Here is a 25,129-nt window from a genome sequence, read left to right as displayed (position 1 = left end):
ACTGGAAGGAAAAATTACTGATATTGCAAAATGTTTTCCAAGGCAAAACTGGCTCCAAAATTGCTCCAAGGTCTGCACAGTCTCCTGTAAACTTCATTATGACAAAGGGAGAATGCAAACAGCAGACCAGTATTTTCGTTGATAATTACCACAGAGGAGAGAATTCACCTGGCATCAGCCAATTTTTTATTTCTTTATAATGTCAAATTTACCTCGTATGTTTTCTTTGGTTTTGTTCTTTTTTTTAGTTACTTCATTCTTACCACTATACAGAAATAATCTCTATGAAAGGATTAGATTGTTGGTGATCAGTTTAAATGAGATGATTCTCTCTGCTGGTCCTTGAAGGATTTTGTAGCAAGGATCTATCCTGGGCCTGCAGCATTCATTATAAGTGTGCATTTTATGTCCTGATAACCTTAAGTGTTGATGCTTTTAAGCTAATTAACTTCTTACTGGCTACTAATATAAAGAAGGACAATGTGGTTTTTTTTGCTTGACGTTTCTGAAGTTACTGGGAGGAGGAGCAGACTCTGAGCACCAATAGCAAGAAGATGCTTTTGCCTGACTGGTAACTACATTTATTGGACCCTTTTTTCCCCACTTAAGTGCATTTAAGTAAGGCATCTAAACTTATTAAATAACCTATTGTGCATGCTTATGACTTTGCTGGATAGAAGCTGTGTTGTCTCTATGAAACAGTTATCCTGGAGTAACTTTGTGTGACATGCTGGAGCACAAGGAATTTGTGATAGAGCCTGTAATTAAAATACCAAGGAGCTATACCTAATAATTTGCTGGTTAAAATAAAATCTAAAAAAAATCTCTTTTACAGCAGCCGTGAGGGAGAATGCTGAGCTATTAATAACACGTGTGCATGTTGCATGGGTGGTGACTCATTAATTTTTCTCAGTATATTTATTACAGAACTGTAGTTGCTTCCTTTAAGAAACCTGGCATGAAACTAAAAGCTCTTCTGTTCTGTACTTACTTGCCTGTTAAATTTTCACTCATTCATACAAACTTTGGGCCAGGAAGGAGGAGATGGAGGGGGTGAGTTTGACAAAAGGAAATCAGCTATTCCTGAGACAGAATTTAAGGCAAGACAGTTCCCTAACTGCCACAGAGCCCCTCACAGTGCCTTTGGATGACATAAGCACTGGCCAGCCTGTTTGCTGGAGGAGTTCTTGTGACTTTTGCAAAAATAATTCAGCTTTAGGAGCTTCTAAAAATTCCTTTTCCCCACAGCCCAAACCCTTGTTTGTAGGGGAGATTAGTGCTCCATCCTCATTCTGTTTGATTAGGTTTTCCTTGTGGATGGGTTGGTGATGCTGAGCAGTGGGACTGAGGGCTGGATAACTTTCCACACAAATACTCTGCTCTGCCTGGATTCTCCTTGCCCATCACTTCAGTCCAGTACTTTTTTGGGATGCAATTCCATGTGCAGATTCCTCCTCACCTGGTGCTCATTCTCATACCCAGGGAAGCTGAGAGTATCTTAGCTGCATGGGCTTTCCCACAGGTTTCTGGTGAGCTGTTTTGAGACCAAATGGTCTTAATTTAGCTCTGCTGCTGGCACAGCTTTACCACTTTTGGAGCACAATTCCCATTCAGGGAGATAGTGCAGCTTAAAATCTTGTGAGAAAGGTATTTTCCTAGTTCACTGTTCATGGGGCATAAGGAGGAGAGTTGTAACTTGCTGGATAAACTATTTCCACCTCCTTCCTTCTCATTCCCTGAACAATGATAGTATTTAAAATGTTGTGGTATAAAGAACAGCAGAGACTGGAAACCAAAGCTCTGAAGTGTCTGTGATCTGGCACTGACTTGCTGTGTGACATTAGATTAATTATTTCACTGGAAGGCTTCAGCATCTGAATTTTTAAACTGAGGATAGCACAGATATGTGAAGAATATTGAGATAAGTTCAGTATGCACAGATTAAACTTCTTTTCTTGGCATCATTTGCTCACAGAAAAAAGACTAAATGAAACACCAGGAGAGAGTGTGTTACATGTTTGTCAGCATTCCCTTTCATGTGTCTGGCTTCTGCTATTTTACTGATTTTTTTTATTAAGCCAGAGAAAGAAGAGAAATGCTAAACTGTTGAAATAAAAATATAAAGTCTTTATTTGATGAATAACCTGGAAATACATTTAATGTATTTTTATGCTGTGATAATTTCCAGTCGATAGCTGGTTTGATTTTAAATACAGATATGAATACAGACCTGAAAGTTTTTTCAAACACTTTTATCACTGAGGACACTCTCTTGAAAAGAAGGGTTAACGGCTCCATCCTTTCATCCCTCTGACAGTTGCAGGTTTAAACATTATTTTTAACTTTCAATCAGACTTTAAACTTAGCACTGTCTCTTTGGAGGCAAATGTCAAAGCTCTGGGAAAATTGAATCTTCTTTGGGGTTTTTTTGGTCACCTTTTGAACCCACTTTCTAATACACATAATTGTTTTATGATACAGTTGTTAAATATTTCCATGCTTCAGTTACACTTAGTAGCTGCTTCTCTGCCACGTGTTCTTAAAAAGCACTTGTAGAAATAATTCCTTTTTAGCATTTATCACTTGCTAATCATGTCAGCACACTTTTCTGGACGTTAAAAAGATCATGTGCAGATCTAGGAAAGACTTTTAAAAAGTTTTCCCCAAGTTTTTCTTTTCAGCTCTCTGTCAAACTTGTACCTGTTAAATCTTGACAGCTTAGAAAATGCTTCAGTGAGTTCACGGGTACCTTCATAGCCTGCAGAGCAACTAAAAGCAGCAACACAAAACTTCTTAGTGGTGTCAATTACCTGAATTTAATTTTTTAAGCATAAAGCACACTTTTTTCCCCCCCTAAGTATAAGGCTTTCATAACTACTCTGAAGTGGTGATATCCTTATGTAATTATGTGCATGCAAGCCTGGATTTTGCAAAGCAGACTGGTATTGCACTTATACAAACACGGGTATTACACAAACACAAACTGCGAGGTGCTTCTCACCCTGCAGAGTTCACATTCCAAATACAGGAGGGTAAAACTGGCAGTAACTTGGTCTGATCTCCCTTTTAGCTGTGGAAAGAATTAAAACACAAGCGAGTCTTGCCCAGAGTCACACAAGAGGCCAGTGTTGGAGAGCTGAGAATCAACCCCATAATCTGAGTATTATCCTTATCTTCACCACAAGACTTAAGAAGGGAAATTCTAGAACAAAATTCTCATTTTCTAAACGTACCTGCAGGCGTGAGTTGGCTGGGGGTTGGAATTCATGCAGTGATGTGAGAACCAGCCCGCTCAGCTGCCTTGGCTTCAAGATAAACCAAGAAGAGATTAGGTTAAAGGACAAACAAAAGAGCATCCCCCCATTCTCTGGAGCCAGGCCTCCACAATAGCCATTGTGTTCCTTCAATAAGCACAGGCTGCTTTTCCATAATTACTTTTTAAAGTAAATCACAGCTTATCATCATATAGGGATGTAATATCTTCATAAGCCAATTCTACAGAATTGTAATAATTCTGTATATCATTTTATTGAATTAAAAATCATGTTTGGGGTTTACAGCATTGTTTTTGGGTTATTGTTGTTATGAAAAGTCAGGAAGAGACTCGAAGTGTTGCCTTGGCTGCCAAAGCCAGGTGCCCAGTTCTCCCTCCGGAGGCCTTTCGAGGGATTTTCCTCTGTCAAGTCAGGGAAACTGAGGTACTTGGACTTCTGCAAGTGTAATTTAAAGCTTTGAGCCAAATTAATTGTATAGCACAAACTGCATCCTCTGTTGGACTGTTTTCTTGGAAATCCTATTAAATAAAGATCCCAACTGCCTGGCCAGGGAGGTTTCACTGTGCTTTTTGTGAAGAAAGCAAGATTTTTGCTGTAGAATCAATCTTAAGTTGCCCCCCAGGAAATCAGTCCCTGAAGTATAGTATAAAATATTGTCTCCTCATCAGACCACTACTTAATATTCCTCTCTTTTATCCAGGAGGTGTAGCTAACCAGTAGATGAAATGGCTCATAGTTTATGAAGCCTGTAGATTTCATCTGGTGGAAAGATAGTTTGTGAAGGTTTTTTATATCAAGAGACCCTTTTTTTTCTTTTCCCTCTGTAAACAACAGTCAGTTAAAAAAAGAAAAAAAAGAAATTATTCCTTTTCTAGGTTGAGAAATAATGTTTGATCTGTTCCAACTGATAAAGAACGCTTTCTGCATAAGGGGTCGTGTGGTGTTAATTGACTGTTGCCAGGTAAAGCTGCCTGTTGTTGTTCCCTCGTTTGGGCTCGATTTGCTTCCTGGAGTGCAATTCTTCAGTGGTAGGATTTGAAACAAAGTGATGGCTCAAAACAAAACCCTTCTGAAAGTAAACCTGGTAGAACTGTGGGGCAGTAAATCCACCTCTCTTACTGGTGATGAGCTGGGGGGCTGTAATCTCAAAGCATCTTCAGGCTGAATTTTTTAACCTGGATTTCTGTGAAAATATTGTTCTCCTGTTGCTTTTTTTTTGTTCCAGATGGCCGCACAGATCCAATTTTGGATGACGTAGGCGATGCCTTCAAGCTTATGGGGGTTAACCTGCACGAGCTGGAAGATTACATACACAATATTGAACCTGTCACTTTTGCACATCAAATCCCTTCGTTCCCTGTCAGCAAGAACAATGTCCTCCAGTTCCCCCAGCTGGGAAGTAAGGATGCAGAAGAGAGGAAGGAGTACATCCCTGATTACCTGCCACCTATTGTCTCCTCTCAAGAAGGTGCGAAATCCATCCTTTGCTTTCACTTTTGGTGTATTTGGGAATTTGTGGGCATCCCCCAGCAGCTCAAGCTGTGCTGCCCTGTGGCTCAGGAAGGGACCATGGGGTGTAACCAAAGCAGGGTTGCAAAACAGGTAGCAGTGCTGTGGCAGGTTTGTTCTCCACTGTTTTTGCTTTCCTTCCAGATTAACTTGTGCCAAAAATTCAGCATGTTACTCCATATTTCAATAATGCATTCTAAATTTTAAGTTTTCAGATGACAATAGGAATAAGTGCTTAGCATTACCTTTTATGTGTTAGCCTCCCCCTTCTGCATCCTGCAAGAGCTTCTGTAATTTGGTAAAGGTAGAAGAAGGAAGGCTGGTGAGACTGGCACAGCATTTCCTGCTCCTGATAGCTGTTTCTCCTTACTTGTAGCAAATTTCACCAAAAAACCCAAACCCAACCAAACAGAAAAACCTCATTTTCCAATTAAAATGAATTCTGCTTTAAGATATAGGAAGTAAGAGTATTTTAGAGGCATTGTACTGGGTTTTAAGTTTCTTTGCTAACACTGATTAGGGTTTCATCATCACTGTTCCAGCTGCTCCTTCCCTTTCTTGTCCCACAGAGGCAAGGGTTGCAGAAACAGTGAAACCAGCTATACAAGTGCTATGAGATGCAATTGACCTGAAAATTTTAACTGTGGCAGTGGAAAAAGCATACTTGTTTTCTCTGTTTTTCAGCTATATGAGACTTGATTGCTTATAAGATAAACCTTTAAGAAACATCACCTAATCTGACTTGCCCTTTGAATAGCGAACAGCACACAACTGTGCTCTGTGTGGAAATAAATATATGTAAGGTCGTGGGTATAAAAATTCCAGACAGAAGAACTTAACTTTCCAAAAGAGTGTTATGAACAGGTGCAACCTGCACAAGATAATTTAGAATTTTGTGGGGACAGAAGGGATATCATGCTCCTTTTTTAAGAAGTAAGGGCTCAAAGTCTGCATGTTGAAATAGGTGTAAAAACTCTGCCCATGTGAGGATGAACATAAGCAACATCACCTTGTTGGGCAAAGAAATCCATTGCTGGGCTGCTACAAGCGTGGCATGGGGCAGTATTCCAGTGATTTAGCAAGCTGTAGGAAGTGTATGTTCAAGCTTTCTGACATCATGTTCAGCTAAAGATGCAGTTGCTGTGTGCTCCAGTTAGAGCAAGTGAAATTGTGGTCAGGAACAGGTATCTGAGGAGCAGGTACTGGGTTTGGTGTGTTCTGAGCACAAATATGCTCATTCCAGTAATAAGGTAAGGACTTACTCATCCTGGTGAGTATTTCTGAAGCTCTGTAGACTTTTAATTTTCTGTTTCCTTTAGTTGTGTTTTATAGATCAATAGCATTTCAGTGTTTCTTGCTTTAATACAAGCCAGGAAATGAAACTGCTGTTCAAACAGAAATACTTTCTTAAATTGGTAAGGAGATCCTTACAAGTCTCACCCTTGTGAAGTTTGTTAAAAAATCTAACAATGAACTCTCTCAAACCAGGAAGAGGTAAACAAAATGTAAATATCATATGAGTAGACAGCATATATAAAAGAAGAGTACTGAGGAAGAAGACTTTGGGAAGTGAATGGGGATTTTAGCTCCCCTGTTCTGGCTGCTCGCTTTAGCCTGATTCTTCAGGAGGTAAACAAACACCATTCTGTCAGAGAAATCTGGTGTCTTTGAAGTGTAATAAGTTGCCCAGCAGTGTTGCAGTTGTTTTAGTTTTTTTCCCTGGGAAAATCATATTTTAAAATATGCAAGAAAGTCAAATCCAGCGAGTCTCAAAGCAGCTGCAGACAAATATCTGAGCGTGGGGAGGGAGAGAGGAGAGTTACAGACTCAGCCTGGCAATACACGACTAACAAAGAGAGGCTAAAAATTGAAATGGGGACAGTTGTGCTCAGTTGTGCCTTTTCTTTTTTTTCTATATGTAACTTTTTATACTCTTTCTCTTGCAAGTTAGATCCAGGAGTTAGATTTTAGCAGTCCTTATAAATAATGTATGAATCCTTTTAACACCTGAAGCAAGAAGATATTATTTCCAAAGTTGGATGAGAACCAGGAAAACTTCTGATGCCTAAGGGTAGTGTATCAGAGGACCTATAGACACACACAACTTGAAAAAATGACTAAAATATTTTTAATGGAAATTTAAAGGAAGCATTAAATACAGTTGCTGAATGCAGCTTTGTTATAGTTGATTTAAAATATTTACAGTTGAGAACATTTTAATTTGAATTAAGTGTTTTCTGAAAATGGTGTTTGTACTCTGTGGTTTATTTTTGAAAAGGATGAGGTGGATCATAAAACTTCTGTATATGTTTTGTTGTATATTATTCCAAGTAAAATTTGTAAGAAAAACTTACTTTTGGAGATTAAAGGAATGCATGGTAAAAATACTGAAGAATTGCAGAAGCCATTTAAATACTTCGCAATAATTTATAGTGTATAAAAAAAAATGAGGCTGCTCAGATTGTTCAGTCCAAAATATCTGAGTTGCTTTGAATAGGCAATAATTAGAAGTGGAGAAGGGCTTTGTGCACATTAAGATGTGTGTTGTAAATCTTACAGTGACTTTAGGGAATCATCAGCAGGATTCCTTATGTCCCATTTTATATCAATCCCCGAGCTCAACTCAGTTATGAATATTTATTTACTATTGGGGTCAGAAATTATGAGTGCTGGTATATTTTAGCAATAATGTAGCCATGACTTTTAGTAAGAAAAAACTCTTTTATCAGTACTGTTAATTTAAAAACCAAAGCAGTGTTCAGTCTGCACCACGACCAGTAGGTGTTGCTGCCCTCCTTCCCAAAAGTCCTTTAGTTCTGCACATGTAACCAATTTCTTATTTCCACTTACTCCAGAACTGGTGGTGGTTCAGGCTGTGCAGAGGCTGCCCAGCAGCTCGAGAGATGTCGTAGTTATCATTGCCAGAGAAGTCCATAAGAGCAGAAAGCCCTTCCAACCTGAGAGGAGCCATCTCCTTCATTGTGCTCAGCAGTAAGAAATTCTGAAAGAACTCTGAGTGATTCCTGAAGTTGTGGGGGAAAGGGAGGAAGGCAAATAAGTTTTCAAGAATCATAAGTTGTGTCAGTTAGAAGTTCAGTTCAGTGATACAAGTTTTCTTCCAAGAAAGCAGAAAATGTTTTCTTGCCTTAAATATGGAGTGCACGCTCTAACCAAATGCTTGAGCTGTGAGGATCTCCATATAAAATTCTATATATTATAAAACAATCTGACTCAGTATTGCCATGGAAAATGTTGGATTTTTAGCAGTATTTTTACAAAGGACACTGAAGGGATAATTTTATGCCAATGTATCATGATGTTCGCTGTCTGCCTATTTTTAATTAGTCTCCTTTTTGTTTTTGAGTTAGTTTAGCACTGTTGTCACTAAAATGTCATGGTAAACTTGTAAGACAGATTAAAAAAGGAGAAAAAAATAAATTAGTTACAAAACATGATGGTCATGCTTTATTTCTTGTGCTTTAATGCAAGAGAACATACATTTTGCAATAAATCAACTTCATAGAATTTGTTGATTGCATTTGAAGCAAAACAGTATGTGCTGAAACTAGGCCAGCTGAGAAAGCCCAGATACTTCTCCACAGCTAATAATAATCACTGTTGCATTTTATGATAATGTTGAGAGGCCTGAGTCCTGGTGTTGTAAGAACATGCACCATTCTCCATGATTAAAACAAAGAAAAGTGAGATGTGAATCCTGCATGTGCCACGGGATCCTTATTTTTAAGCTTCCTGGAATTAATCTCTATCTACGCTTGCTGCCTCTTGTTATCACTTCATTTAAAAAATAATAATAATTTTTTTTAAATAACCACTTTATGTCAACTGCTCTCTTTTTGTGACTTTTTGAAGTCACAGGCTGCCATCCCTGCTTTTCTGTCCGAAAAACTGAAGAAAACACATTGTTTTTGTGTGTGCAGTGCTGTTCATAGTCTGTGGTATTCGCATTAGACCATTGTTCCTCTCTTACACTCTGGTTGTGCTGGTGCATGTAAGCAGGATGTGAGGGAGAAGACATGAGAATCTCTTCCCACTAGTTTAGATATTTTGTGGGGAGAAGGGTAGCTTTTAGAGAGTCAGATTTTCTCTGCAGTTCCAGCTGCATTTTTTCCTGTCCTCTGCTTCACTCCCACTCCTCGAGGTTCAGCTCCTTTCCCTTGAAAACAATCTGGGAGCAAATGTAATTTTTACCAGGCATTAAATTTTGTTGTCTTTCATTCCTGGTAATGTGTGCTCAAGAGTGGCATTGTATTTCTGATCATTGAGTCAGGACGAGTTCTTGGCACAGTTTACAAATTCAGATTTATTTGTAGCCTTTTCTGTCAGAGCATTTTATTTCCCTGTCAGATCAAAGCCTAAAATTGCTGATCTTCTTACACTCCTGCCTTTTCCCCTTTTTGCTGGTGATGTGATGCTAGGACCTGTTACCTCCCAAAACCTGATGCTCCCAGCCACCTGGAAGCGTGGAAACCCAGCTGTCAAATTGCAGCTCATCTCAGCACATCTCTAGTTTTTTTCATGCCGTGGTAGCTGCTGCAAATCTCATTTGAATTGATGAGAATTTGGGGTGCTGGTGAAGCAAGGTGCTAATCAAAAGAGCACATTTTTCTGTTTAGGTTCTGCCAGTGCTAGAATTGTATAAAGCATTAAGCATCAGGGTGACAAAAAGCATTAGTGTCGAGCTCCAGTGGGAAATAGATCAGAACTTAAAAATTGTCACTGTCCCTTCAGGCTGGCAGTGCTTTCTGTGACCATGGTCCAGAAGGGAATGTAGCAAGCCGTGGATCTCACACCAGGGTGATTTCAGGCTCTGGTTTCTCCAAGGGTTAAACAAAGCCAGTCCCTCTTTGTAAATCAGAATATGATGGGCTTTTAAAGGGATTCTGGGGTATTCACTTCGGTAGCACAGGTCTCGCTGTTGTCATTTTTTCACCTTTCTGCCTTTCCCCAGCTCTAGTTTAACCCCATAGACTAACTCTCCCTTATTCTAGCAGCTGCACCAATGATTCTAAAGCAGCAGTGATCTTTTCAACAGAGCTTTTCCAGTACAGTTGGTTAGGAAACCACCACTCCTCGACAAACAGGTACTGTGTATTCAAGCAGTCTGAAAACTTAAACCCCTACCAGAGTGTGAAGATTTTGCTCCTGGCTGCTCCCTGTGCCTGGTTGCTGATACTCCAGGCATCCTTTACCTGTGTGTGCAGTGCCCTGAGAGTCAGACTCTGATTGCTTTTGTGAGAAGGAATCCTCATGTCTGCAGCAGCCCAGCAAGGAAGGAGCAACAGGAGAAAAAGACAAAATGAGAAAAGCAGCCGAGCTTGAGATGCAGCCAGAAGAAAGGCACTGAGAAGGAGCCAATAGGAGAGGCAGGTTTCAAAGGAAAATACGAGACAGGAACAAAAAAAAGTGTATGGAAAATGTGCCTGCTTTAAATCTTGCCATTTAACAGAAAAATAATTTTTCTGCAAGGCGTGCTGATAGAGCTGTAGTTGGAAGGACAACTGTATCTCTGCCTATTCTTAAGAAGCTGTATCATAATCAAAAGCATAATTTCCAGTGAAATCCTGCAAAAAATGATTTAGTGAAGTTTGTTTTTTTTAAAAAATGTGGAGTTAAATAAATTTTTACAGGAAAGCTTCTTTAATTTGCAGCACTTAGAGGAAAAAATACCTCAATGTAATAAGTGCCATAGTAAAACTTCTTCTGTGGCAGGAACTAACTCACATAGCTGGGATCTGTAGACTGTGGAGACAGACACATGCACTATTTTATATTGTCTAGGAGACTAGTACCTAACTTCTAATAATTCATGTCTTTGGAAAAAAGGCCCAAAACTCTTGCTATTTTTTAAGAAACTTAATGGCAGCTAGAAGTGGGGAATGGAGGACACAGATTAAAAATTTTTTTTTTTTTTTTTTAAATTGTAGAAGAGGCTTGTGATGAATTTTCATGTTTTTGTTTGTTAGGGTCTTTTAAGTTTTTTATCCTTCAAAATAAATCAGGTGGAACCTGACTATACATGAAGAAGCAAATCAGAAAATAAATTTTGTAAAGATGCTGCCTCCAATTTTTTACAAGTAATAGCAAGGAGTTAGTAAAACTAACCACAAAAATTCAGCATTGTGAAAATTTATTTGTTTAGTTTCTTAAGCTATCTAGTTTTATTTGCTGCATATAGCAATTGAAATGAAGCTAATGTGACTTCAAGGGGGTATCATCCTTTTAAAACCTTCTCACAAAGATTTTTCTGTTTTTCAGACCTGTTTAAATAACTTACAAGTTAGTGATTCTTAAGGATTCAAAAATAAAAACTACAAAACACAGAAGTTGCCTGATAAAAGCCAGCCTTTTGCAGTAAATTATTTATATGGAATGGGAATGAAAGTCATGGATCCTTTCACTGCATTGTGATGTGCAAATTGCAATTTTGGTTCGAATAAAACTGGAGGAGAAAATGGGACTTTGTGATAAAAGGATTCTATTGTCTTGTGTATTTTGAACAGAAATGCTGTCATGATTTTAATTTCCTACTGATCCTTTTTCAGCAAAACTTTTGTCACTTGTCTTGACTCGTCACGTCAGATCAGTTTTTTCCCTTTTCTGACAATGTGTGACTTTGTTTAGTGCCTGTGTTGCTTCCTGCACTGCCTACTGCAGCTATGCTTGAGGATTTTATTTCAGCTGGATCATCAGACACCTTTGTGCCTTTGGAAGCATAAGTTTCAAATTAGGTTATCATCTGATAGCTGGGTGTTACTGTTCTTGGTCTTTTCAGACTTCCCCAGACTGCTCTGAGTATTTTTGGGGACTTGAGGGAAGAGAGTGGGAAATGGAAAATCTGCCTGATTCTTTAAGCAGCATAAAAGAGAAGCACAACTGGCCTATTTTAAGGGCTGACCATGTAACTTTATTATTTTTCAGTGTTTTCACTTCATGCAGAAATGTTTCCTATTTTTCTTAAATCAAATGTTTTTCTTTCTTTCTCTGTCTTCTGCCACCAAGGATGCTTTAACTTAATGAACATGTTAGTGATTGCTAACAATTCCTGGCACTTAAAAAACAAATAAAAATCATTTTAGCTACTGGGAGCAAAGCCACAAATTTGATTTTTACCTACCTGCATGGGAATTTGTGCCAAAATTCTGGAGAATCATCTCAGTCCAAGCAAGCCTTAATTTTGTACTGGGATGTAGAAGTAGAATAAGCTGGTTGAGACCTATGTATGTCTGATTTTGAGACGTGGCCTTAAGCAATGTCAACATCCTCCTGCTGCTTATTAGCAGCAGCGGCACTCGGAATTCAGGAGCTGGCCCTCCAGGTAGTTGTTCTGAATAACACAACTGCCCAGAAAACTGTTACTTGCAGAGTAACTTTTCTCAGTTTAACACCTCTGAAGTGTCTGAAATGTTTCTTACCTCCTGTGAAAAATATCCATGCTTGGAGCTTGGGAACAGATACTGTTTGGTGTTTTGTGCACCTTTTCAAGTATAGCTGAGCCTGCCTAACCTTGATCTCAGCATCAGAAAAAAACATTGTCTAGACAAAGATCACGAGTGGATTACAGGACCCTGTATCTCTCTTGCATTAATCAGGGGAATGACTCATTATAAACTTCTGCAGGTGGTACAGTCCAGGTTAAGTCTAAGGAATTCTGCCTTCTAATTTTTGAAATTATGACTAAGAAAGCTCATTTGAATTATTTGTCTTTTGCCACACACAGATAAGCACTTTAACTTTACCATACAGCTCTTGACTTCAGTGTCTTCTTAGGATTAGGGTTGGAAGGGACCTTAGAGATCATCTTCTTCCACTCTACACCTTTGGTACATGCTCCTGTTTCTTCCAGCTGTCAGCTAAAGAGAATGCTAGTGACTGGGTAAGTCATTAGGAAGGGATAACTCATTTTTGTGTGTAGGCAATTCCAGTTAATTCTGCAGGGCTCGGAGAAACACAAAGTTGGATGGATAACAGGGAGAGTTCAAATGAGAAGGCATTTGGAGACATGACCCTGGTTCATGCAGCCAGATGCTTGGATAATTGAAGTTCATCTTTAGTTCTGTTTTTTCGGAATCTTTCATTTTCGTAATTGCACTCATTAGAAACATTAATGGTTTTCTGATGACTTGACAAGACAGTATTTTTCTGTATTTCTCTAGTTTGGATTCTGTTTCTTTGAACAGCGTGACTGGGTAAAATGTAACCCTGTGTGCATGTTGTGTATAAGTGTGCATTGTTTGGGTCGGTTAAGCAAAGCCTACCATAGCATACCTGTGTTTTTGAGGAGCAGTGTTAAACTTGAGCAGGGCTGGATCTGGCTTGTACTTAGCCCAAGGCTGGAAAACAGTGGGTCTTCAGGTGGTAACACAGTAAGTCACAAATTTCTCTGACTTGGTTTGAGATTAATTTTTTGGTGATGAATATAAGCGATGACGCCTCGCTGCCAGGGGTGGTATTTTATATGGAGAGATAAACTGAAGTTCAGCTCTGTGTGTGTGTGTTTGAAAGAGGTCGATAACAACTTAAATGGCCTTTCTTCTGGCCACTTTTCAATCTGCAGCATTCTGCTTAATTTATTTTCTTTGGTGAACTTGTTTGCCCTCTGCATTCTCACTGTTGATGTCTGCTGCTTTCCCATTCCAAAGGGTTGTGTTAAAGGAAGACTCTGTGTTTCATGTGTATTTCTACAGTTGGGATGGAGCATACTTTTCTTCAAACGTTATGAGCTCTTTTCCCTGAGGGGAGGAGGATGGTACAGATTCTGGGTGTCTGAGCAGTGCAGCTTAACAGATTGGCCAAATAATCCATCCTGAACTGGAGAGTGAATAATTTTAATACCCCTTATCTTGCATAGATTTTTATGGATATTCATCTCAGCAAATGAACTTTGCATTTCTAAATATTTAGAGCAGCATGTTCGTTCAGGCACAGCATATTTGAATCTTAATATTCTCTGAGTTTCTCCACGTTTCTCTGGGTTTCTGTGCATGTGGGACTTGGGTTCCAGGCTTATTTAAACAAATATTTTTCACTGGCGTGCGGACAACGCTAATTACGTCTGACAGTCACAACTGGGAATAGCATGGAGGAAATAATAGTTCTTGACCAATCACTAAAACACAGGAAGTCCCGGTGCCATAGGAAGGGAGAGAAACTCACTTCTCATTTCCTTTGGAGTCCAGTGTGTGCAGATTAACTTTAAAGGGAGCTGAGGTGCAGCTCTGAGGATTTAGGCTTCAATCGTGTGCTCCCTTCGTGTGGAGCCCGTCTCAGCAGGAAGCAGGGCACCAGCCAGGAGAGCTCTCACAGCTCAGCTGCTGGGGATCCTATTGCAAATTAAATATGAAACAAGGATGCGCTGGGTTTTGCATGGGAAACTTTTTAACACAGTCACTCACGAGGCTTTCTCTCTGCTCTGAGTATTTTAAATCACAGTACTGCTGGAGGTGATAGCTCATCTCTAGTCTTTCAGAAATAACTTGTTTCTTTTGCTGTTTTAAAGAAAATCGATGATTTATTACCATGGAGTTTTACTTTTCTGTATTACAGGCTTTACCATGTTCAGAAAAGCAAAGTTTATATTCAGTTACTTTTTATTGGGGTGTGTATGAAATATTCTACAAATATTTTTGGTGTGATCAAAACATGTACATATGTTCTTTGGGGTCTTTTAATATAAAAGGTACAGTTAAATAGAATATCCTTGGACAGGGATCTTGAGATGGGATATTTTGGGGGGGATTTTAAGGAACTTTAGAATTACAAGTGAAAATCTTTTTGGATTTTGGTGAGATTTAGCCATCTGTTTATCCTTCTGTAGCATCAGACCCTAACTTTTCTTTCCAAAGTCTTTAAAACCACGGTATTAAATCAAGCTGGTTGTGATGAGCTGAAAAAACAAGGTGGAATTTTATTGTTGTGGTGTTGCTGCATAGTTCAGTTATACTTATAAACTCCAGCATGTAAAGGGTTTGTCACAGTATCACGTCTATTGATGCAATTCAGTATTTTTTTAGGACTCTTGGGAAAGTAACCTTTGCGTGAATTAAAAAGTGATAAGTATCTTAATGCTGATATTGCAAACAACGATTTCCCTTAGATGAGCTGATTTTCACAGAGTACAGTTTATGCTTAGTATCTGTTTAAAATTTCCAGTGATTCAGGCTGAAACACTGAATTTCCTCAAAAACTCAGTTTTACAAGGAGCATATCTATTTAGGGAGTTTTTCCTTCACACAGATATTCCTTCTGACATGAGCTCACCGAGCTGAGCTCCTTGCAGGTATGTTTGGACCATCTCTGTTGAGACAAGCTCCCATCACATCTCCTAGATCCCCTGGTGGAAAGTCACATGGATGGGATGCCCGGGTACAGCTGTGGTCCTAAAATCTAGGACCTGCTGCCTGGCCAAAGGCAAAATGTTCCCACTGCTGTGGAAAATGAGGAATGTCAGATGAAACTGGAGGTTGAATTTTACAGTATGGATGATCCATATGCCCTGTGTGCGGGATGTCTCCTGTGCCCTGCTGTTGTGGGCTAAGATTTTCCTAGGTCACAGGCTAAGCCAAGCAGGGCTACTGCAGGACTCCTAACAGGAGACACCCAAGGCAATCCAGAGAAGCAGGAAACTGTTGATTAATAGATGGCAGTCTATAAGAGGCTTGGTCTGCTGTCAAGCCTGGCATATTTCAAATGAGATGAAAAATTAAGTCCTTGCACTTGTGGTGATTAAAGCCTTGGTGGCTCACTTTTCAAGAGCAGCATGTGAACCCTGCTGGCATAGTTCCAGTTGGGTTATAGAGTTCTGCCAACCTAAATGCCCCAAGCAGTTTCAAATTCGTGGAGGAGAGCTCAGTGCTGTTCTGTGCCGCCAAGTAGCCGCCACATCCTCCCACCACAATTCCTGTGTTTCAGCAGCAATTGAAGGGATGTTGTGCTAAAGGCAGTCCCATTCACTGAAAGCATCCAGCAAGCCTTTGTTTATTTTTTTCAGGGCAAATCCAGCACTGCATATTTCCTAACTTGGTGTTAGACCTGTATGTGTGAATGAAGATAAGTAAGTGCAAAGTTGTTACGTTCTTTAACAACAGGGAGTAGAGCCCATCCTGGTGTCAAATCTGTGTTTGCAGAGGAGAGAACCATGTTTGATCCAAAGGTGCTGCCATGACAGTGAAGAAACTGAGGCAAATAGAAATTTTTATTTTTTTAATCTCAATAATATTCCTTCTTTCTTTCTTCCTTATATATAAGGGCTGATTCTGTGCATGATATAGAGAGTAATGTCCATGTGGTATTTTTAGGAGCCAATGTTTAGAAAAGGTGTGGACTTACAGAATGATTAAATGCAAAGAGCCAAGCAGAGGGACAGGACAACTGGTTACAATCTGCTGTGAAAGAAAGGTGCGGGATGTGGGAAGGTGATGCTGAGTGCCACCAGAAGAATGCATGTTGGGGTTAAATAACTTCCAGTAGGATTTGTGTAAAATGGAATCGTTCTTATCAGCCCCTGGTGGAGCGGCCAGCGCTTGTTGTGCTGCTGCTCTCAGACTCCAGTGTTACCCATGTGCTTGTGCTGTGCAGTAGCTTTGGCCTTATCTAAATGGAAAACCCTTTCCAGCTTGAGAACAACTTAGCAACTTTTTAGTATCAAAAAGAGCACATTATACACAACACATGTACAAGACTCAAAGGAACATGTATGCTGCCTAAAGTTTTTGGAGTGGCGTGTGTGTGTGCTAATCTCCTGAGAGTTCATTCCTCCAAGCTTTTATCGGGAGCAAAGGGAGGCAGAGCTGAAGACTTCTGTGCACTGCCACTCCATCTGAAAGAACCAGCTCCTTTTTCCTTAGTTCAAGGCAAAGAAGTATGTGTACATTGTTCCTATCAATGCAGTCACAGGACTGTGACTTCCTTTTTAAGTGAAAATAAATGAAAGTATTCTCACTCTCTATTGTTAAGTGGCAGAGGAGCTTTCTGCTACAGTCTCATTGTCTTAGATCTGTTTCTCAGTGCGGCACATTTTTGCATTAAGTTGTTATTACCTTTTAATAACATTTGGAAGAAATGAAATATACTGGTAGTGTCTCAAGGGGAATACTCTAGATACTGGTTTTCTGAGGAAAAGCTTAGATGTGGATTAAAAACCTGCTTGCTTTTTTGCTTGTCTCGGGCTAACTGTAGCTCACACTCCTCGGAGTTACTGCAGTCTCTGCATGTCCAGTTTTGCAATTTCTTTGCTGCCTTAATTGGTGAAAGTTTGGCTTTCCCAGATAATCTTTTCTGAAAGGACAAGTGAGATGAGGGAACAAGCGAGCTCCAGAGGGAGAGATCCCAGCAATAAGTTGTGTCCACTTAGTATCAGCTTAACAGGGAGAGAACAGGACAGTGATCAGGTAACACCTAAACACTATTCTCCAGAATTAGATGACTTTGTTTCCTTCCCTGCATTTGTTGTCCCAGCATTCTGTAGAAGTCAGGGTTGCTTTTTGAACAGCTGCATTAGTGCCATTCTCCCTGTGAAGGGTAGGTCATTCCTTTTTGTGGCATTAGTAATGAACTGTAACCTTGTCATTTTAATGAGCCAAAGCTTTGTTAAACCTGGAATCTTTCCTGGTCAGAGGTACATGGTACATGAACATATCTAAGGCAGTTCAGTCTCTGTAAGAAAGTCTGTGAGAAGACTTGCTTCCTCATGCAAAGAGACAGGTTCCTAATTACTACTGAGCTGACAAAGAATGACATTTGGCAAAAATCCAGAGCAATATTCAGCCTCATTGCCTCCTGCTGCAGAGTGAGGCACCTGAGCTGTCCTGTCATCACACCTTCTCATGTAATAGAAGGAAAGTTAGAGATATAAGTGGAGATTTTCAAGATTTTTTTTTTCCCTCACACTTCTACTGGAGAGCATATTTTTACTATACTTATCGAGAATTTATATTTCTTTAATGTTAGCTCTCGGTATTGAGCCACCTACCTAACTTCACTGTGCTGTATCAAAGCTGCAACTTTTATTCTGCAAAACCCATGTAATTCCTCTCCAGTTTTTATTTTGCCTTTTATGTTCATGTCTCATTTACAACAAATTATGTGTTCTTTAAATAACAACAGCATAATCTGGTTACATATGGCAAAGGAAATAATACAGATGAAAAATCCAGGCTTTCCCTAGTCTGAGTCCATGTGGCATCTTATATTGCTATATGTTATGTGGCTATAAATTGCACTGCACAAGTGGAATATTTTAAATTATTATATATATGCAATTAATAAATTATTAACTTTTTTTTAAAACTTAGAAGCACTAAAAGATTAGTAATTAGTAATTTTAATTAAAATTAATTAAATATGTTCATTTCTAAGTTTACTTGAAATTGCTTACTAGCACTCAAAAAGAAAACAAAGGAGCATATATCCAGAGGGACAGATTACTTGCTCTCAGAATGGAAACTTCAGGAGGGAAGCTGAGAGGAGCCAGATGAGCACATGAAAGGAAAATTAAATGTTTCAGGACAGTCTGAGCAGTAGAGATCAGATAACTACAGTCGTGATGTCTCTTCTTGGAGATGGAATTAGTAGTTCCTCTGCAGTGATCACTACTGAAGAACAAGTGTGTGATGTACATGGCACAGTTTGGAGCACGAGGTCTAGGGGTTTGCTCCTGGCAGTCCTTGGGAGACAAAAAAAAACAGAGACACAACAGTGGAGCCACAAAGGGGCTTTAGCAGGAGCTAGAGTTTGGGGAAAAGGAAAATAACTAGAGCACTAATCCACACTGTGGAGTTGAACCAGAGCCATCAGGGCAGTGTCAGTGCCCTTCCTCTTGCAGCTCTGGGAAGAGCACAGCACCATGATCTGTCCCCATCTGCACCCTAATAAATTTGGAGTGCCAAGGACGCAGTGATGCTGGGTGACAGGAGATGAGAGAGCCTTGGAGAGAGCCAAGCTCTTCCCACAAACTTGTTACAGTAGTGCATGTAAGGATGTCTGCTCAGACCTCGTTATTCAGAGGCTACATCCACATTTATTGCTCAATTTTCCTTTCTGGATCCCCTAAGGAAGAGCAGGAATCTCTGCTGAGAAGCAGAACACATCAGTCCAGGTGGAGTGTCATGTTAAAGGGTTGCTAGCTGAACAAGAATTTAGGATACTGGGACACCACTCAGTTTAAATGGGTTTGCAGCTGTCCTTTCTCCCTGAAAAACAAGGGATTTAGTCAGTGTTGTTAGTGAGCCCCTTGTACAGAAAATCTATGTTCCACTATGTTTTCTCTTCATCGATCTTTTAGAAATCCTGGAAAATTAGATGTTTTCCTCTTCCCTCTTCTCAATCAGATGAGATTAGGTGTTTTCCAAAAACACAGCTGTGGTTTTTTCACCCTAGTTACTATATCTGATTTGCTGCTTAATGCAGATTCAGTGATCATATTTGTTCATTCTTATACACTGAGTTTTAACATCAGTGTTTTAGCAGTAGTATTTTACAAATCACTGCAGAAAGGTGTACGGTTGCACTTTATTTTCAGAGGAATTTCCAACTTGAAAGTGCGGTGAGCTTTTTATGAGCTAGAAAATCCCAAGGTGTAAAAGCCCAAAAGGTTTCTATCACTCTTCTCCCTTCAGATACCACACGTGCAAAAATTTTACAGCATCGTTCCAAGCCTCAAGTTGAGAGAAGTTAATGTCTTAAGGCTATTGGACATGGAATTTTCAGACAGCTGCAAGTTCTGCTATTTTTAAATCCTTCTTCATGTGCAACAAAAGGCCTGCTTATTATGCACAATGACATATTCAATAAACTTTGATTTAAAACATTTTTTATATTTTAGCTGCATTCTGGTAATAAAAAAAAAAAAAAAAGAATGTGGAGTAAATATTTTGTGAGCTCAAATAACTTAAGTCTTTATGGTAGCTTTCTCCCAGAAATTCAGCTTCTAGGTGGAATCCAGGCTTAAGATGTTATATTTCTAATAGATACAGTTGTGTTTGGGTTTTTCCTCTGAGAAATACAAATGTTTAAAGCATGACTTAAAATGGAAATAGCATCTGAGCCTTCACTGTTGTGTCACTGTATAATTTGGTAGAGTTAAACCATTCAAGGAGATGAAATAGATTCAGTGGAGCTATCAGATAGGATCTCCCAGCCTTTCTGTTTAAATGGGCTTTACTCCTAGTGCAAAGAGAGCACTATATATGTGCTTGTGATATTAATGAAATGGACTAAAGAGACTAAATACTCTTGGTGCTCAGTGAGTTTTGGTTTCTTTATTAACCTATGTTTTTGCAAACCTCATGTGTTCTTTCCCCCATCTCATGGATTCCTTTGTGCAACTGGCATGTTTAGGGGCTTTTTTTTTTCTCCCTTAAAGTTCAGTCTTTCCATCATTCTGGAATTTTTAATTTTCCTAAGCCCCTTCCAGTTTGTGTGCCATTTTCCCAGTTGGAGCCTGGTTTTAACAAACAGTTCTATGCTGTTTCCATGCTCTGTTGTGGATCTTCTAATACTAGGACTGACCTAAATGCTATGGTCAAATGTTCTTTGCCTTTTCTCTGCCAGAGCCTTGTACCAGTAGTTCTCACTCCTAAGTATTCCATGATTCTATTCCTAATAAATAAGTTTCTTGAAATACACTAAATATCTTTTTCCTGCATGCCAAGATCAGCTTACATTGTTCTAAGCATGGTAGTTTATTTATACATCTGTTTCTCAGAGCTGTCATTTTCTGGGAACATTTGTGCCACGTTTGAACTTCCATTAAGTGAGATCACCCTTGTTTTTGGAATATGCCACAATAAAACCATGCCTAAATGATATTCTTTCAGTTCCTTCCTAGCTCTCCCCACTTGTTCATTACCACTTGCCTGCTTTCTTTCAGCATGTTTAATTTTTTGTCCAAGACTTTTCAAGTAAGATTTTGTGATACTGTCAGATGTCGAACTTTAAAGCTTCTATTATGGTTTCCAGTTATCTATTATTTTTGTAGTTCTTTCAGAACAATCTGAAAATTGATCAAGCTATCTTTTTTTTTTTCTTGTCTAATCTTGTAGTGGGTTTTTTTTCTTAATACATCCTAATCTGTTGTGGGTAGAAGTGGTAGTTGTTAGGGTCGTTCTTTTGAAGTGTGACTATATTCTGGACTTACTGATAGTAGTAATTAGATACATGTAATAACAAGTAGCTTTAGTAATTAGTGAACTCCTAATAGAGACAGCACAATAGTTTGAGACATTGTCTCAAACAGAAAGACAAAATGATTCGGATGCTCTTTGTTTCAGTATTAAAGGAGTGTTTCATGCTACGTGCATATTTCTTGCGTTTGGGATACACACGTGTGGTACCAACTGGCTGTTCATAATTCTAAAATCTGGTAGCAGTGGTTAAAATCTGAAGCTACGGAGAGTGAATAAAAGGTGAAATAAGAAATGTTGGTTTTATATCACTGAAAAAACTTTTCTTCTCTACAAGTTTTATTACAGAAATGTAAAAGTATTAATAAGTGAACAGAAGCAGTTTTGTCCCGAAAAGGGAAACTTCCAAGAAGTTCTGAAAAGTCAGCATAAGGTGCAGAGAAAGGAGGCTTCAAGTGTTTGCAGTTTGTATTTCTATCCCTGTTTGCTGTTGGGGAAGCTTGCCCTGGCTTTGTACTTGGGACCAGCTGTGTGTGGCTGTAACCTGTGGCTGCCCTTACATAGAAATATTTTTCTCTAAAGTTCTTGCTAAAGAATAAAAAGAAAATAATTGTCAGTCTATTTTCATTAGAATTTAATTTTGTTTCCCTAGTTTGTGTTTGTCTGAGCAAAAGGGTTTTCCTTGCAGAGCTGGACAGTGCAGGAGTCTTTGGGTGTTAATTTTTCTTTCTAGGTTTATGCCCAAACTTGATGGCTGCTGTGGCCCAGGTCTGAGAAGTTTGAATTTTTATGTTTCCTTAACATGAATAAAGTTTTGACATGGATGTTGACACTGTTGCATCAGCGCTAACTGCATTTTTAAAAAAATCAAATAACAGATTTACTATTATATCCTATTATTTTCCCCTATTAAATGTGCTTATCTTGGCTTACGTATCCCTTATCCTTTCAGTAAGATTCATCAGTTTCCTTAGTAAAGCCTGATATGAGATATTGAGGATACAAGGAACAAAACTAACAAGGAAGAAAAGCTGAAAATGCTGAAATGTCACTTTTGCTGGAAATAAAATGCTACAGCAGCAGATGGTTTTGTTGTTTTCTTGTTATTTTGGTTTGTTTTTTTTAAATGAACATCTGGCTTAATTTTTGTAAACAACTTTTGTGCAGATGAGTAGAAGGGAAGAAAAATGTGATGACTTTGCCAGTGTAGCAGCCTATTTAATCACCTCGATCGGGTCCTAGATGAGCTTTCTGATACTTGGGTAGTAAGAATGCAAAAAGCTGGATGTGTCCTGCAAAGATTGATTTCACCCTGATGCTCATGATCTTCCCTGAGCATCTTTTCTTGCTGTTCTCACTGCATCTGCAGTGCTGAGAGTGGTTTGCTCTGATGAACAGACTCTTGTTGACAGCATTTGTTACTGCTGTGTGTAAATCTAAAAGGACAGATACAATACAAAGGTACCAAAAAGGCAAAATGTTCCCAGTAAGTGCCTCTTAAAGTTCTCACAGTCACAATTAGTTTTCCCTCTTCTAGTTACTTTTTTTATATTTGTAATGATTCTTCTCTGTTTTCTCAACTTTCAGATTTTTTCTGAATCCTGTAGAAATCTTTCACAGAAGAATGATGCAGTTTAGATCTGTTTGATAGCTGTCACTATTTGGCAAGAGTCTTCTATCTATATATGCAAGTTATTTATACTCTGAAATGAGCATTTTTGGAGTTACATTATTTCCTGAGTTTGGCTAAGAATTTAATTTGAATATAATAAGCTGTTCTAGTTCCTTCTTATTAGGTGTCCTGGTTTAGGCTGAGTTTTTTTTGGAGGGATGAGAGGTGAAATTTCAGTGCATTTCAATACTTTTTAAATCACCCAAATTAGAGCATCTTTTTGGCCTAAAATATTACATACATAGAGAAAACTTTGTTTCCCTTAGTGACCAAAGTTTAAATGTGCTGACTCCATTACCTTTTACAGGCACTATCTGTGGGTAGAAAGTTCTCCTTTTAGTGCTTGTTAGTGATAGATACACTGTTTTGGGAGAAGTTTCCTATATTCCTTTACTGAATGTGCAAAATCGTTTCTGGAAGATCAAATCTAATATTGATTTTCATGTTGTAGAAAATGCAACTAAAAAATTAGTTTGAGGCAATGCATGAATCTCTGGTAAAAACCTAAATTTACTGGTGGAAAAAACCCTGCTTTTCACTTTTAAGCCTGAATTTTCCATCCCAGTAAATATTAATCACAAAAACTACCATGTACATCCCAACTGTTGGCAACTAGTTGGTTAACTGGGATAACTTACACACAGAAATTAAGGCATTCTCTCATTTTCATTGATCAGAGAGCTAAATATCCTGATTAAATGCTAAAAAAACCCCACTTTTAGGGCAGAGGCCAGGATTTTTGAGATAGGGGAGTAAACTACTTTGCAAAGTGCCTTTTGCATGCTGTGTAATCTGTTCTGTAGGTGCAGCAGAGTGTGTGGGACACTCAGGGGAAGGTGGATTTGTACTCCCCAGTTTTAGCTGGCTTTGACATCTGTACATCCTCTCTGCCTTTTCATAGGAATCATATGTGGACAGATTGCTTCTGAGTAAAATATGGTTTCATTTTTTTCCCCTGGTTTAAAAAAAAAAGTTGTGTTTGTTGGGAGAAAAAGAAAAAAAATTGTTCCTGAAATGGGCTCCCTTGTTCTAGAAATCACTTGAATTTGCAGATTGCTGCAGGTTTGTTTGGGTAGCACTGATCATTTGGGAGATGCCAGGCACTCCTGCCTCATTCTCCTTCCCCTTTCCTCTCCTCTGCTGCCTCCAGAATTCCTGTCCTCCTTGTTGTATTGAGGAAGGGAGAGAACCTGGTGTCTCCCAAGATGGATCTCAAAAGTTCAGGGAATGTCCTTCTGTGGCATCTGAATTGAAAATTCCTGAAAATCTGGATTTTCAGATTAGTGAATGGATAGGTCTGTAGTAAATTGATTATTTGTTCACTGTTTTGATTACACTAACCTGCTTAAACTCTCTGTGGGGACAAAAGGTGGACAGATCTTCTCACTTTTATCTACCATGTGCTTAAAAAATTCCTAATTTAACCCCAAGTGGAAGAAAATGGTTTTTGCCTTTATTGCCCGCTGCATCTGTGTATTTTGCATCCTGAACTGTCTTCATTATTGTGATTATTCAGAAGATTATGCAGTCATCTCTGAAGCTTTGTTGACAAGGAGATGAGTTTATGCCAGAGAACTTCTGTGAATCACAGTGTGTTGGGTTTTCTTAAAAATACATACTGAATTTAAAAGTCTTTGGGGAATGAAAAGGAATAACTTAATGCAGTTAATCACTCCTGGCATTACCTGTCTAAAACAACTGGAAGGCAGTGGATTGAGATTTTAGATTGTACAACTGTCCTGCAAAATTAACATTCCTTTTAGAAAGCCAAAACCAAGCCACCTACAAGCAGGATTTTGCTTTAAGGCTACAGATTTAAACAGGCAGAAAATGGACCTTTAGGATCCAACAGCAGCAGTAAATCTGCCATAATTTGCATTGTATTTTGAGTAAGCAAGCTGTTAAATGTTTTTGTCTAGCTTGAACTTAGGGTAATATTACATATCTTTGATATTGCTGTATTAATATATGCTTTTTTTATTGTTGATACTGCACTGATGTGGCTTGAAGTAATTTTATCACCTCCATGTAACCTTTGGTGTGTATTACTCTTAAATATATATACTGATATATGTGAGTGTATATATATATATATATTCTTATATATACTTAAATATATGAAGTGAGTGGAGGCAACATCTGTGCAGTCATCTCTCTTGAGGAGGGTAGAGAGATTTATAAAAATGAGGTTCATAACACAGATTTGAAATTGTAGTGATGTGTGAGGAGAGGTGCCAGGCTCCTGAAAAAGCCTCACTTTTGATCTCAGCCTTTTCTATACTACTGTGTTTAAGCAGCTAATTCTTCAACACAGTTAAACAAAATATTACAGATGTGCTGAAATAAGACAGAGGCCAAACAGAGGCAGAGCTGGATGGAGGAAGCCCAGGGTTTGTCACAGTGTGTAGTAAATAGGCTGTTTGGACTGCTAAGAACTCCCTTATTTCTTTAAAATTAGCAGCACCTTTAGGTACTCTCAGCCCTGGATGTTTGCACCTAGTTTTAGCAGCTGATTTTGAGCCGCTGTGCTCGAT

At 38.8% G+C, this 25,129-nt stretch overlaps 1 protein-coding gene across 1 annotated transcript in view; it reads left to right on the top strand.

The window, feature by feature from the left end:
* The window catches only part of TAF3 (TATA-box binding protein associated factor 3), a 113,649-nt gene that overhangs the window by 5,756 nt on the left and 82,764 nt on the right, over positions 1-25,129 (top strand). The window contains exon 2 of the mRNA XM_053978028.1: positions 4,501-4,743. Within this exon, the coding sequence (XP_053834003.1) occupies positions 4,501-4,743 (243 nt within the window). The remainder of the gene's footprint in view (positions 1-4,500; positions 4,744-25,129) is intronic.

The sequence above is a fragment of the Vidua macroura genome, chromosome 5 (genome assembly GCF_024509145.1).
Source record: "Vidua macroura isolate BioBank_ID:100142 chromosome 5, ASM2450914v1, whole genome shotgun sequence".
NCBI lineage: Eukaryota > Metazoa > Chordata > Aves > Passeriformes > Viduidae > Vidua > Vidua macroura.
Note: the sequence above shows the minus strand (reverse complement) of the source record. Positions and strands in the feature narration are given on the sequence as shown.